Raw genomic sequence first — 15,957 nt, 5'->3', positions numbered from 1 at the left:
GGGGGGGGGGGGGGGAGGCAGCGCGACTCATCCCGGGCAAGTTATAAAATCGGGCGTACATGTGTGCGTGCCGGGTAGCCCGCGCACCTTTTAAAATCTACCCCTTAGGGTGTTGGTGGCCCTGAATGCCAATATTTTATCACTGCATGCACTGGGTGTAATTTCTTGAGTCTCCTGGTGGTCGAGGAGCGCTCATCGATAGAGACTGTCCAGTCCATGAGGGTCATACATACATTTCTGGTTTATCTGGCAAGCTGCTGTGCCAGGGCACCTCGCACAAACAGGAACATCCTAATCGTATTAACAACCAATATGGGGGTAACTTTGTAATTGCCTGCACAGATTTATAGTCAATGACTACTACTCCCTAACATTTCTACAGCACTACTGGTGCTCTTTACAGCGCATTGCACAAGGAAAGAACATGCATACTTTCCCTTTGAAAATGATCCCACCAAAACTACTTGCACGTATTTCCACCTGCTTTCTTTTTAGGTAAAATCACGCCCACACGTTTGAAAAGGCAAAAATGAGTAATTCCAAACTCCACCTCCAGCCCTGCCCAGAAGAATGGTAAAAGCGCAGGCCTGGATTGAGCAATTTTTAAGAAGCCAGTTTCTATGGTTAAAACATTTTAGCCGTGGGAATGACTTTGAAAATGATCTTGTATAAACCGAAAAAAGCAAGCAAAAAACTGAGGCCTGATGCACCAAAATAAGCAAGCTGGAAACCAACTTAGATCTAACTTTAGATCTGACTTAGTTTAGCTCTAAAGCGTGAAACGATGGTAACATCTGTGAGTGACGAGGAAGAAATGTTTTCTGGCAAGAAGGCGCAAATGGAGAAGGAGGAGCTGCCAGTTTTGGGTGAGGAATACAGAGGAGGGTGCGTGATTTGGAGGTGTAGGAGGGAGCGAGCTGCAGTGTAATAGAGGACTCGAACAGAGCAAACTTCTATGCGATTGTCAAATGTTTAAATATAGGAAGAAAACAGACTGGAAGTCGATACAAGGTGCCCAGGGGGGGGGGGGGGGGGGGTGTTTCTTGGCAGCTGGAATTTAAAACAAGAACACAGGCATGCAAGGGAACCTAATGTGATTTCTGCTGAATGAACCACTGACCTTGGATGTGCAGTTACATTACAAAGGGCTTACAGTAACTGGTGCAGAATGTACAGAAAGAGAAGACAAAATGCCTGCCAGAAGTCTCCTGTCTCTAAGGCCCTTACGCCAAAAGGACATTTTCCTTTATGGGAAAAAAAGATATCTATTCAATAAGGCTAGACGTGTTGAAACTCTATAGGTTTCTGGGTCATACCAAATGGAAAAAGTGTCCCGTGATCATCTTGCCACGCATCGCCTTATTTAAATTGTAGTTTATAGTCCTACAAGCCATGCAAAGTGTTTTCTGTCCAATGCAATTTAATCATCTATTTTTATTACTTCTGTTGCAGTCATAGGAGCAGCCAGACTCATTTTAGTACAAATAAAGGGATACTGCTTTGTTTGCTACATGAACTCTCAGAAGCCAAGTTGGCTCACTATCTAATGAAAGAATATTTGAAAAACTATAAACTTTACTTTGTTGATAAATTAATCAAATTGAAAATAAAGATGTGATTGTTTTGAAAGTTGGAAAAAAAAAATTCTTGACCTAGTACCCACCTTTCAGTTTGTGATCCAGGTACTCTAAAATGATCCTGATCATCTGAACAATTGCAAGAATTAAAGATCCAAATGCCAGCGATCCTGTGTGGTATCTAGTGAAAATAAAATGTTATCAAACAAAACAGAGGCTGAGGATCGAGAAACTAACAGAGCTCTGACAGCAGGTGACAAAGCTCCAAAGCGAGAGAGACGCAGCAGTTTCTACCAAATGATCCCACATCTACAATGAATCTATCAGGGTCTGCCCACCATACTGAGCACTAGGTGGGGAGAGACAGGAGACCCTGGGAGGAATGAATGTGAAAAATAGACATTTTGTGAAGCATGTCTCTGTAAAACTGAATAGGAATAATTTCCCATGAAACAAGCCAGACACCTGGTAGGTTGACCATATTGCCACATTCACAAACCCCTTTCTTTCTATCTTTTTTGACCAGCAAAATGCTGCAGTATCAGCAAATTTTGCCATTTTCTGCTATTAAGGACCACAGCAACTAGTTTCACATAATTCTGCATAAAAGTCTTGAAACCATTTGAGAAATTAAAATTTGAGTTTTATTGCACATCCTTAGTTGGGAGCCAGTGTTGGGAAAACTGGGGCCCAGTACTGAAGTGCGTTCAGAGCTCAATACCTGCATAAGTAGGACTTATCCGGTTATCTAGTGGGCTGCTCAATAGCCACGGCTGCAAGATAGCTGGATAAGTCACTTATCTGCCCATCTCTTAGCAGACTTGAAAATGGGCAGATCTGTGGGTAAGTTATTCCAGCCAACGAGCAGGTTCAGTTTAGTCAGATATAATGTATCTGGCTAAGCAGCAGCTTGTATGTTGATATTCAAATATCCCTTGTAACTTAGCCGGATAATTTGTATTCAGCTTAGTTATTTAAGTTGCCATATTTTAATATCAGGCTCAGTGGTGTGAGAGCACAGGACAGAGACTCTAAAATCACTATGCTAAAAAAAAAAAAAAAAAAATGAAATGAAGGACACAAATGTCATCATTATGAAGAAGAAAAAAAAGATTTTAGGGGCAAATACTCTCAATATACACTGAATGAAAACAAGGTACACTTATATGGAGTACATTGCCACCCCTGTAGTACAGAAACATATGAAAGGTAATGTGAATGGCAGGAAGCTCTCCTTATTAAAAAAGCAGCCCTGTACATTTATTATACTGGGCTTAAAAGTAAGTAAAAATCTAACACACCCATGAAAAAGCTCATCACAATCAAGACATGAACTGGTTACAATTTTTCCATGATAATGTTGTATGTCAGCTTGGGTTCTGCCGGGATCCTAAAGTTAAATCTTTCTAGAAAGAAGTTTTCCCCAGCCTGTGCCGGTGTCACGCCAAGGAAATGAAGTCGGGCACTGATAGTTTTATGATTATTTGGAAATTGTCTGCATCATTTCAGTATATTGGACTGTTGATTTCATGTCTGGAGGATGACACAGCCACAGATTTTAAGGGATGCAGTTGTAGTTACTTTTAGATAAATCACACATAATAAAGTTAGATTTATCAAGTTTATTGAGGAATAGGATTATAAACAGCTAAAGGTACCAAATCATAAATCCGGCCCTGTGTGAAGTGCTTTGGATACAAGAACTGCACAGATTTAATAAAAGGCTCCTGGCTGCCCTATCATTCCCCGGCAGTTATTCTGCAGCATTGTTCTGAGTCTCAGCTTCACGTTATTTTTAGGTCACATTGTTTTTATGTAACCCGTAGGAAATAAATATTTTAAATCAATCAATCTTTCAGCTTTTTATGATTACCCTGGATACAGAAATGAAAAATAAATACAAATAAAAATAAAAGAAACATTGAATGGAAAAGCAATTGGATAATGATTTATTTATTTGATTTTTTTTAAAATATAAATTGTATTTAGTGCGATTAAATTCCAGCCATTACCATCACCCTTAGTTGCTACATGGTTGGTAGCTTTGTCTCTTGTAGACAAAAAAAAAAAAAAAGGGTGGATCTAATTGCACAACTTCTAGTAACAGAGAACAAAGAAAAAGCATCCAAATCAGAACAGGCTTCAAAACACAAATTCTACTGATGTGATAAATTCCAAACTATGATAAAATCTAAACTGAATCAGTACTTCTGATGATCAGCGCATTTGATGCATCATGGAAATGCTACTTTGCTTAAAAAAAAAAAAAAAGTTTAGTCTCAGTTCTCATGTGTTGTTACTAACTGAAAATTATTCCAAAAACTATCCATGCTTGGATATGTACAGGAAAAGCAGACATTTTCTGTCTATATGTAAAGAATATTAATAATGCAAATAAGAGCTTGCAGAGAATACATTTCAGTCTCACCTTATTGCTCGCCCGAAAGAAGAAAACACGGGGCATGCTGGGATATCGGCAGGTTTCCTAAAAGCCCAGTAATAGGAAGCAAAGGCACCAGCAAGGGTACACTGACCCAGAGCGATTGCAAAGTTTACCAGCCAGAGTAACACAAAAGCATTGCTGATCTGAAAGACGAAGATATATTTGTGATAGAAGGTTTCCCCACCATAAAAGGCAAAAGTACACTGCGCGCCAGGACACAGCTTGGTCACGTTGGTGGTATTAAAAATCTGTTGAAAAGAAAAAAAAAAAGGTCTAATTAGTTGCAGAAATAGTGATCTTTCTCCGTCGTGCATACTCATCTTCTCCTTTGTGTTTTGCAACATGGGATTTAGCATTCTGATCATGCAACCGGGTAAAACCTGTCTGTCCTAACATGGTATGATCCGGTCACCTTGCTTTAAAATGCAATTCACTTGATAATAGCTTTAGCCACAATGAAAAAAAGAGTGCTAAGTTTGTTGAGATTTCATTTACAAAATCAATGCCTGGAAAGCAGGCCGGGGGGTGGGGGTGTGTGAGAAGGGAGCTCGGCTTGTTAAGGAAGCAGGTTCTTTCTGAGGAGAAGGTGCCCCTGGTTTACCTCTGGGCTGCAGGTCAGGTTTGCATATTTGCAGAGAGTCTGGTTAGCCATTACTTTATACACAGGTTCCCCTGAGGTAGCAAGGAAACTGAGTGACTCGTTAAGGAAGCAAACTGTTCTCTCATCCAAATTATCCCCACTGGGTCTCTTTGTACCCCCAAAGAGCACACACATAGTAAAAGGAAATTCTATCCTTGGGGCATTTCTAACACCCTGTAAACAATTTTCTGTGCCAAATGCTCTCTCAGACCGTCTTGACCTCTGCCATGGAAAGAGACCGGCAGCTTGAAAGGATACACAGCTGTCACAGCCCAGTAGGAGATACAAATGGCAATAAGAATAAAGGTGACGATTGGATAGAACAACGCAGACATGATGTATCCTATGGCCCTGAAAATAAAGAAAGAAATCATGGATTCAAGATTACCACAATGTTTTATTAAGCACTTCAACTTTGTGAATAAAGTAACCCAAGCCTAGTTCAAAACTACTATTGTATTTAGTACAATAAAATATTGTAGTATTTCCAGTGCCCTAGGCTCCCATGATTGCGCGGTCATGGGAGAAACCACATAATCAGCTTGTTGCCTCATAATTGAGAGTCCTGCCACAGAATCAATAGTCCTGAAGTCTTCCCATTTCTTAATTCAGTCTTTTGAAGAAAGCTACAGGGTGCCTGCCTGCCTTCAGTCTCAGCTCTTTTTCTGCTCCTGTTCCAGGCCCTCTCCTTGCACTACAGCCTGAAGGGAATCCTCTCCTTCTGTTGTTCCCCCATCTCCTTTGCTCCTGTCCTGAAGTGAAGTGAACAGGAGGGGAGGAATGAAGTTGCAGTGGACAGAGAAAGCAGTCAGAAGGTTTGATCAGCTATAAACCAGCCACAAAGACCTGGATGTGTTTTTTGGAAGTCTGCAACTGCTGGTGCCCCACAACTGGCAGACTGGGTACCACTGCTGACAAGTTTCAAACGTGGGTTAATTCAACTCCTTTTTGTGTCTGTTATCATATATCCAATGTGTGTGCAGGTATTGTTCTGTGTAATTAACAGCATGAGAAACTGTGCTTTCAGCTTACAGAAGCTCATATACTTGAAAAGTCAAGGACTTTCATAAGAAAATAGAAAAAGGATCACTGCACTATTTCAAGTGTGACATTTCATAATTAAAAGTTTGTAACATGACTTTACTTGATAAATAGTTGATTTTTGTATTTGTATACATTATTTTGTATTTGTTTAAAAAAAACATTCAATTTAAAAAAATTGGTTTTCATAATCAGGTGAATATCTATGCAAAATTATGCAAATTTGCCACAAACTTTGAAAAATTATAAACTGTACAGGTGAATGTGGAGTAATTAAATGGATCATGGAAAAGAACTTTGGAGCATGATACTTCATGATTCTGTCCCCTCCTCCTCATCCAGAAAGCCTTCCCAAGAATGCTGTCTGGGACAACCAGATGACAACAGAGTGCCACAACTGAGGGTCCGGTTAGGGCTAGGGAACCACCAGAGCAGATCTTCCACTTGGACCAGCCGCTTCCCCCACAGGTTGAGCAGGACTTAGAATGAGGCTGAAACTTGGAGACAAGCACTAGATATGAAGGCAGGGCTGGATACTAAGGCAGTATAGGACTGGAGACAAGGGCTGGGCACACATGGAACTAGGCTGGGCAGACTGGGACAAGGCAAGGCACTGGCAATACAGGGAATAGATACCAGGGACTAGACAGAACAAAACACAGAGGCCTGAAAGCAGCAGTTCAGAAGGCTCGTAGGCCACTAAGCATAAGGCCTGGAGGCTTGGAAGGGAGATACTAGGAAGACTGGAGGCTACAGGCTAGGCAAGGCATAGCTGGAAGGCCCAGAGGTCACAGGACTAGACAAGACAAAGCTGAAAGGCCTGGAGGCCACACAGCAAGACACGGTAGAACAGGACCAAGTGGACTTGATGACAAAGCATCAGGTATTGCAAGTGGCAGGAATAAATAGGCCAAACCCTGATGAACCATGGGCCTGTGGAGACTGTGGTTGGGGAAAGAGCAGGTGTAGCTCCACTGGGACCTCTGGTGGCAGGGAGGCTGCATAGCAGGCTGGATGCAAACAGGATGGCTATGGAAGGAGAGCAACAGAGAGAGTTTGAATAATACTTACTAATCCATTTTGTGCCTCCCACCCAAAAATTGCAAACAGACAAATCTGATTTCATTTACGTGAGTCAATTAGCAGGTGTAATATTGTACAAAGTAACTCGATAAGTTATACGCACATCTGAGTGCAGAGTTCTTGACGTCGCCCTGGACCTTCCCAGACAGCCCCTTTTTTTGTGCCAGTAAACTGTGCATGCAAAACCGAAAATACACCTGAAGAAGTGACTTGCCCAAGCTCACAAGGAACAGCAGTGGGATTTGAACCCTGGCTTCCCTGGTTAGCAGCCCACTGCTCTAACCACTTGGCTACTCCTCCACCGAAGGCTTAACATCTTTTAGTAAATCCTAAGCTATTAGAGACCATTTAAAGTTAGTTAAATTTTAGTAAATACGCACATGAAACCAAACATCTGATAAACGCCGACTAGTAGGTACCATAAACTTGAAAAAAAAACCCTGATGCCGTAATCAGTACAAGGGTAATCCGCAATCCCACAGGTGATGGCGTACAGACTGTAGGTTTACACATTTTTTTTCCCTCAAACCGTCCATCTCATTCCCGCTTTCCCCCATTTTCCTTATTTATGGTACAAGCACATGCTAGAGTTTAACGCTGAAATACAGCAGAACTGTGGAACTACAATGAGTTTATTTTTTTTTTTTACAAATGAATCATGAACAGCTTGATACAAAGTAATTTCAGAGTGTATCAAAATAAAAGCAGAGGCATTAAATCCCATTTCGTCAAATGAGTCCGCAATCTCAGTGCCATGCAAAAAAAAAAAAAAAAAAAGACCTAGGAGCAGGAATCGAAGAAAAAAAAAAAAAAAGAAAACTAATAAAGAGAAGTGAACTAAACATGAAATATCTGTGACTTCCACCCGGAGCAGGCAATCTGTTCGGATTGCTAAGTGATGCAGCGCCATGGGCAGACGGGCAATTCTAACACACTAGGGTGAATGGTACAGTGGGGAAACAGCATATTGCAATTCATTGTTCTCGCAGGGTAAAATAACTTTTTGATGTATTACTTTATTTAAAAATGCCTATAGCCTGCAACGTCCATTGCATCTTGTTCTGGACAGGTAAACTCAATATACATAATAGATAACATAGAACAGAACTTGAGTTAGAACAAGATGACAATGCATCATGCCCTCTTCACACACGACCCAAGTTCCTACTAGAAATTAATCTAATCTACCGATACAATGAAATTGCATATTTCTTCATCGCAACATGATGGATGGGAAAGGGAAGTGGCACAGTAAAATTATATTTGTGGCCACTAGAAGGCATGCAGTGAGCACAGTTTGATGCACAATGAACACCAACCATACTAGTGTCTGGCGCAACTGGAGATCTCTGCTCAGGAGCAATGGATGGTTGAAATAACTGCACTAATAGACGGAAAACAATTTGAGGGCCCTGGCAAAGCCTTCTACCAGCAATAGTCCGAGCTAGGAAACAATTTATTTCATACACTTTACAGACTTGTGCAAGCCATTCAAAGCGGTTTACAGAATTAATTCCTAAGTGTTAAAGGTGAACAAACATTTGGAAAACACAAGAGCAAAGCAGTCAAACAGGATCTCTCTATGGAGAGCATGTGTACAGTCTTTTAGCATGTGCCAAGCGTGCACAAAATTATAGGATTTAAGGAACAATTCTAAAACAAATCAGTAGATGCCAGCACTTAATGAAAGGGTTGAAGGTTTAATGGTGAATCAAGAGACAGCTAACACTCAACAAAAATTGGCTGTTAACCCATGTTAACAACTAATTTTAAGTGGATTATTGCCATTCTAAATTGCATTTTTTTTTTAAATAGCTGTGCAGCTGAACCACTGCTGTAAAATTATTAATCATTAACAGCTTAGTTCCTGTCATTCCGTACACAGGAGCTGATCTTGTGCAGCAGGTGACAAGCAGTTACTCAGAATATTTCTACTTGTGCACTTGCACAAGTACAAGAGTGCCACCTTCAGGCCACTGCTCTGCAAAGCTCTCAGTATAAAATTCAGGGCAGGATTTCAGCTGCGTTTCCGATGCTTATGACTCTAAACATAAATGGAATTACAGTCTCAAAGAGCCTGAAATAAATGCACAGCCCGGGCTCCTGGAATCAACATCTCAGTTGACGAAAGCATTCAGAGTTTAAAAGCCAGAGGCCAGCACAGCAGCGTTTTGGAAGTCCATAAACTCTCCCAGCGAGAAAACGCGCTCTATCAACTGCGGGCCCGTCTCTCTGGAATTCGCCACCACCAGACCTTCGCCTTGAGCCGTGCCATACTACTTTTAAGGCGAAACTCAAGACCTGGCTCTTCCTGCAAGCATTCCCAGAGAGCTAAGAACTAGAAGATATAACAACCCCTGTCCTTTGGTTTTAATGTATTGTTCTCTGCCTTATTTATTCAGGATTATCAATTGACTTATTTATATGTTTAAAGTTAAAGTTGAGCTTAGTTTGTTTTTCTTATTCATTTAGATCAAGTGTTCTGATTTGTTCCAAGATTGTTCCATGTAAACTGCCACACGGCAGTAGTTATTACTGTTAAATTGTGAACCGGAGTGATATGTATTGTATACAGGAACTCCCGGTATATAAAAACCATAAATAAATAAATTAATAAATTAATTAAAACCTACTTTCTATCAAGGACCATTTCAGCTTCCCACTTAACAGTTTCAGCCTGAAGATAGCCGCAGTCACCCTCCGTGAAGGTGTCTCCTTGGTAAACATGCATTGACAAAAGGATACCGTAGCTACACAAGGATTTTATTGGGGTGGAGGAGAAAGGGGACGCTACACCTTAAACCCTATATTAAATCGGTTACCATGGCAAATGTGAAGTAAAGTAATTATCCAAAAAGCTAATGAAATACTTCAAAGCACAAGTCAGAGAGTGCTGAGTTTAGCATTAGCATAATCAAATACCTAAGCTCTAGGTTTAGGCCAGTTCAGCCAGGTTTTAAATTCCCATGGTACATCCTAATCCTACCTCAAAGAACAAAGAATTACTAATCGTGAAATACTGTTTGTTGGGAGGTAGAAAAAGCAACATTTTATTTAGCCTCAGTTCTAGTTCCAATTTATTTCTTATGGTAACATTTGCAACTTTGCCTCCCCCAGGTTTCAAAATCAAAACGGTCCAATGTACCCTCAATGACTGAAGTCCACATCAAGTTTGGTTAAGTTAGGACCAGCATTTGAAAATTATAAGGGGAGACACACACAGACACCAGAATCCGCAAAACATACAGGCATAAGTACAAAGAGATAAGCCTCTCTTCACACCAAACCAAGGCTTAAAACAAATTCAAAATAGGCCTATTCAGTCATCTGAAGAGGAGAAGACTTTATAGGTTCCTCATCTTTGACAAGTACATATATACACCACAGATTAGGGATGTGCATTCGTTTCAAATGAAACTACAAAAGTGAGAATAAGGTTAATTCGTTTCATTCAGGGGCCCCAAAACAAACAGGAGCTCCCCATAAATGAAAAGAACTTTGGTTTGTTTTGTTTTAAACTAATGATTTGGGCAGAGACCCCTGAAAATTAAACTAAAAAAAACCCAAAAACTTACCTGATCCATAAGGTATCTGATAAAGGCTGGGTCCCAACACCTGGTCCAGGCTCAATGCCACGACCCAACCTGGAGGCCAGGTCCCAACACTGGAGCCTTGGCCCGGACCCAGGCCCAACTCCATGACCCGACCTAGAGGCCAGATCCCAATGCCATGCCTGGGTCTGACCCTGGGCCAAGGCACCGACGTAGGGCTTAGGTCCGGGCCTAGGCTCCAGCATCGAGACTCTGCCTCCAGGTCAGGTCCGCGGCATTGGGCCTGGGCTGAGGTCCCGGCATCAGGACTCGGCCTCCAGGTTGCAATATGGCATCTGGTCAGGCCCAGGCCCCGGGTTCAGGCCTGGGTCCAAGCGAAGGCCCCAGCATTGGGACCTGGCCTTTGTCAGCCACCCAACGGATCAGGTAGGTTTTTTTTTTATTTTTTTAGTTTGATTTTCGGGGGTCTCGGCCCAAATCATTAGTTTAAAACGAAATTGATGATTGCCTAGGCCTGGGACTTGCATAGGCCTGGGTATGGGCCTTTGCGAGTCCAAGGCTTCGACCCAGGTTGAGATGGCAGATCCCCACCCAACAGGTTGTGAGGGCCGGGGTGGGGGAGGGGGAGGGAAGATCTTGGCCCTGGCATTTTTCTGGGAAGGTGGGCTCATTTTCATTTTTTGGCCATTTTGTTTTGCTTTTTTTTTTTTTTTAATTGCTTGATTTTTTTTTTTCCACACAAATAAAATGAATCAAGCAATCCACGAGCCGAAATTCATGGGGAAAACACCTCTTGAAAATGAACCGAAATCGGTTTTTTTCCCTGCACATCCCTACCACAGGTTCAATTTACCAAAGGCTCTTTTCAGAGGAAAACCGTGAAGCTGCCGTCTAAGGTAGGGACACTCGGCAAGCCAGCTCCCTCGCTAATTTATGGGAGCTTTGAAGGTAACTCCAGATTGCTAATTGAGAGTTGACTTGCCCTCATCTCCACTCAACAAATGCATGCACTCCATAAAAAAAATGTATCTTAGGCATAGCAATAACTTTGCTTTCCTATATGCTAAAACCTTTCAGTAACCAATGCGTTGAGCTTCTTCTGAATAGCCTAATAACGGGCAAACAAGAACGGCCGTGTGGGGTGGGCGCGGGCCTTAGCTTTGTGAGAAGCCACTTACTTGCTCCCTTCCTTTAATAGTGCAATGGCAATGGAAATCCTTTTTCGCAGGAAGATTAACATCAATATGATGACAACTTCGACAATACAAAGTATTATCACTAAAAAAGAAAAGAAAATGAACATCCATCACTAAATGAGTTTGCGTTGCATTTTTTCAAGATTAGGGGACGTGTATAGCAAAGCAAAGCCCAGTGTGTCCTTACTGTCTGAACAGGTTCATAAGAGATTAGACCCAGCAACAAGTCTTAAAGAGGCCAGGGAATTTGTGGCTTTAATGGCTTATCATGTGACATTAAAGCAGCGTTTTCCAAACCGAATGGGATTCCCATTAGCAGGATTGGTTTTCAGCATATCGGCAATGAACATGCATGAGATAGCATTGACGGTGGTAGCTGAGCATTCAGGACCAAGTTGGGTAACATTAGATATCAAGACCACCAAGGAAAAAAACCTTACAATAAATTATAAAGACTGCAAAACCTAAAATGTATCTGAAAAGGACACCTGAAATAGAAGGAAAGGTGGAGCCAGGTTTTGAGTCATCTTACCAAAAGAAATCATCATCACAATATCTTGAAAATAAAGGACAACCAGGAGGGTTCTGGTCAAAGGTTCTGCTGCAATCCAAACAGTGTTCACTATCCCCAGTAAGTCATTTCACATTTTTAATATTTCTAAACCTATCAGAGGAAATTCATTCCAAATGCCCATGATAAAAACATATATCAGCAACTGCTGAAGTAGTGACAACAGAAAATCATACTGAACTGGCAGCAAGGGATTAATACATTCCCCTGGTTGTGGAACCAGGGATAAGGTGGGAGGTACACATGGGTAGCTTGTGACCTGTATTACAAAGTTCCCTGTACATTTCCTCTCTGCTAAGGAAAGTCCCTGATAACACCAGGTCATAAAAGTATCCTCTTGTGCTGCTACTTAAAGCTTCCGAGTCAATTACTGCTTAACAGTAAGCTCTCTGGGACTGGGACCATGAGGTGCGCATGCACTACAACAGGCTGTGGACCCAGCACGCACTGTAACACCAATGACAGCTGCACTTCCAGGAAACCCAAGGACAACTCTGATTCTGTAGAATCAGATAGCCATCAGATTTTCTAAAAGCTGCTGAGCATTTTAAATTTAAAAATAAGAAAGTGGTGTATCTGCAGCTTAGGATAATAACTTGATATGAAGTCTTATTACATATGTTTTTAAAAATATATCAAAAGTAATTTTAATAGCACTACATCACTAAAACACACTTTTGTTTCTATGTGTAAACTTGATTATTTAATACACTTTTTTAAATTAAATCATGAAAATGCCACAATGGGATGCAGTTGATTGAAGTGAAATGAAAATGTGGCGACAATCTATTGACCTCCTTGTTTCTCCTGAGCTTTCCAGCTGTTAACTTCTAAGGGACACTTTTGGGCTAGTCTTGATCCTAACAAGAGACACATTAATCAGGTCAGCCGTCCCCAAGATCTTCTTCAGGATCTATGTGAAAGGGGGACTCGGGAACAGCTGACTGGGTTAATCAGGGCAAACTGTGATTTATGGACAAATCATAGAGCGACAATCTACCTTGATGCACTCATGAGGTCATGCAACTTTGGAACTGAGACTTTGTAAACAAATGATCATTATTCATCTACAAATGCTATCGCTAAACCCAACTTTATTATTGTATCCTAATGAGAGAGGATCATACTCCAGAACTTTGATGTTCAAGTTATGCTTTTGCAATAAATTAGAAGCTCTGTAAATGTAGATTTCCTCATTGTTTGTGACTGCTGATTTATTTCCTACCCATTGCTCTAAGCCTAGTAGTAATTATCCACTCTGTCAGTTCAGATACGCATAATATTCAAGATGTGCAGTCCTGTAAGAATTCTCAACTGGGACATAAAATACAAATATAAATATTATTTAGAAAAGAAAAAAAGGATAGGATATTTTCTGATATATTGGAAAACAGTCTGGCTTAGAAATAATATAGCACATATATAATATAGAAAGAATGACAACCACTCACACTGATTCACACAAAAATCTGTTTCAATATACTCAAGCATGAACTCTCAAATGAATGGTAAAGAGACAATCATACTCCAGACACTGACTCTACCATTAAAAACATACTTTATCTCTTATCACATTTTAAATTTTTGCTATCTAATATTTTTATATTTTAAATTTAGAAAAACTACTTGATTTTACAGCCCATGACAGCAGTAGTAAATATTTAATACTGGCAGTTTAAGAGAAAGATCTTTATTGAAAGAAATGGGATATCCCAGAAGAGCACGAGATTATCAGCAAGGCAATTTAAAAGCAGTCTCAGAGAACACTGTCAACACGATAGATTAAATAGGTCATATGTTTGCCAACTGGCTCCAGATTTTTAGGACAGGTTGATCCAGTCCTGGTTCTACTCCCCTGCATGCAGGTACTTATAGTCTTGCTTTTCTTAGGGAATGCAATAGGATAATCAGAATAAGTCCCAGCATGCAATGGGGGTAAAACCAGGACTGGATCAACCTATCCTGAAAATCTGGAGACAAATGGCAACCCTAATAGCTCACTGTCTCTAATTTACACACCAATGAGATAGTTTGCATAACATTTTCCTAATTGGTTGACATGATGAGGTCAATATTCAAAAGCTATTTAGATGGATAACTCCCAAGCTATCCATCTAAATGGCTTATATGGCATATTCAGCCTCATATCCAGCTAAATTATAGACGGATAACTACTTATGAGGCTATAATTTAGCTGTATAAATAAAGGGGCATAATCAGACATTAGGGAAAAACCAGTGTTTATTACAAGAAAAAAAAAAAAGAGGAGAAAAGTCAGAGGAAAGAGTACTCATTTCTCCTGGCAAAATATCAGAATTTATTTTGGTGGACAGAAGCCAGGACATATGTATTAAGCAGATAAGGATCTCCAGAGCAGGCATTCCCAAACGTTTATGTAAATGGCCACACAACTTTCAAAATCAGTGATAGGGCTAGATGAAAATTGTAATGCCCTCTTACCTAGCATTTACCCTGAAGGCAGTCTCTGATCATATCCCTTCTTATTTCCTCCATGACCCTTCCCCCTCTGGCATCTCCCTCTCCCATCTCCCAGTGTCTTATCTCTTCTTGCTCCCTATCCCAGTATCTCCTTTTCCTTCAATCCCCCCCCCCCCACTATCCCCCTTCTCACTTTGGTCTTCTGGGGGGGAGGGGGGAGGGGGAGGAGAGATGCTGGAAAGCAAAGGCTTGCAACTATGTTTTTGAAATGAGAGCCCAAATCAGTTTAAACCAATTTTCACCTTTGCAAAAACCAGGAATTTATTGGTGAAAATTCAGTTTAAACGGATGAAAGACCCTTCCTAAATGTTATCTTTCCTTCCTGTCAGTCTGATGTAGTGTTGAGATTTTATTATGTATGGGAAATTTGGAAACGGCCTTTTATTATATGTGATTACATATACATTTTTTAAATAAATACATACAAGACCGCAGTGCCTTTTCACTGTGGCTCAGCAATATAACATTTTAAAAGATACTTACTAAAAGCTAACCACGTTTGTCTCAGTTGTAAGTAGACTCTGAAATCAGTTTGAAAACCAATATCATAGATAGTAAGGTCAGATCCAGGCATTCCCCTCAAACTATCATATTCCCAATAACAGTGAAAAATGCCTGCAAAAAAAGAGTCAGCATGAGTACAACGTTTTAATATTAACTGAAAACACACATGCTATTCAACTTTAATACTGTCCTCTTAATTTTAACAGGATTGACAGATAAATAAAAGAAGAGATTTAGTTTCATAGATAAAAACTCTACTGTACATGTAAATGCTTATCTAGCCAAAGAAAGAAAGATGAAGAAGCCACTTTACTGAACTTATATTGTATTACAGCATTTGTAATGCAAATAATTAGCTTTCTGGGGAAAGCAACTCCATTAGTGCTCTTGCAGGTATAAATAATTTCAACCTGATGGACTGAAATAGACTTTAACCTTTAGCTAATCCGGACAACTGGTTCTTCTTTGTTAAACATGGTGGGCTAGATGTCTTTATGGGGAAAATGCTTAATATATCTAATCATCTGATAGGGGAATAAAAAAAAAAGATCCAGAATAAAATCACAAGTAGCTCATCACTTCCTGTAAGCTCCAATGCTTACCATAGCCTATGACGCCTATTACTCCAGCAATAAAAATCCAGAAGAGAACTCCAGCTGTAAACCTCAGGAGCACGAGGAAAAGGAGGCTTACAATCATTGCAATAAACAGAGCGCTGCAATAAAGGAACAGAGCAATTTAGCGGTTACTCAGTGCATGATTTCATTCACTTCTCTGGCCTGCTCTCAACTTATATAAGATCCTTGATGGCTGTGTTTGTGAACATTCACATAGTGTGACATTTCAAAGGTT

The 15,957-nt window shown here is 40.4% G+C and overlaps 1 protein-coding gene across 1 annotated transcript in view; it reads right to left on the bottom strand.

Annotated features, from left to right (window-relative positions):
* SLC44A5 (solute carrier family 44 member 5) overlaps window positions 1-15,957 on the bottom strand; it is a 114,933-nt gene that overhangs the window by 19,134 nt on the left and 79,842 nt on the right. Inside the window, 7 exon segments of the mRNA XM_029617875.1 lie at window positions 1,664-1,758; window positions 4,006-4,268; window positions 4,622-4,709; window positions 4,919-5,011; window positions 11,514-11,613; window positions 15,085-15,216; window positions 15,708-15,820. Coding sequence (XP_029473735.1) covers window positions 1,664-1,758; window positions 4,006-4,268; window positions 4,622-4,709; window positions 4,919-5,011; window positions 11,514-11,613; window positions 15,085-15,216; window positions 15,708-15,820 — 884 coding nt within the window.

Source organism: Rhinatrema bivittatum, chromosome 10 (assembly GCF_901001135.1).
Source record: "Rhinatrema bivittatum chromosome 10, aRhiBiv1.1, whole genome shotgun sequence".
Lineage (NCBI taxonomy): Eukaryota > Metazoa > Chordata > Amphibia > Gymnophiona > Rhinatrematidae > Rhinatrema > Rhinatrema bivittatum.
The sequence above is the reverse complement of the archived record's forward strand: the minus strand, read 5'-3'. Positions and strand labels throughout refer to the sequence as shown.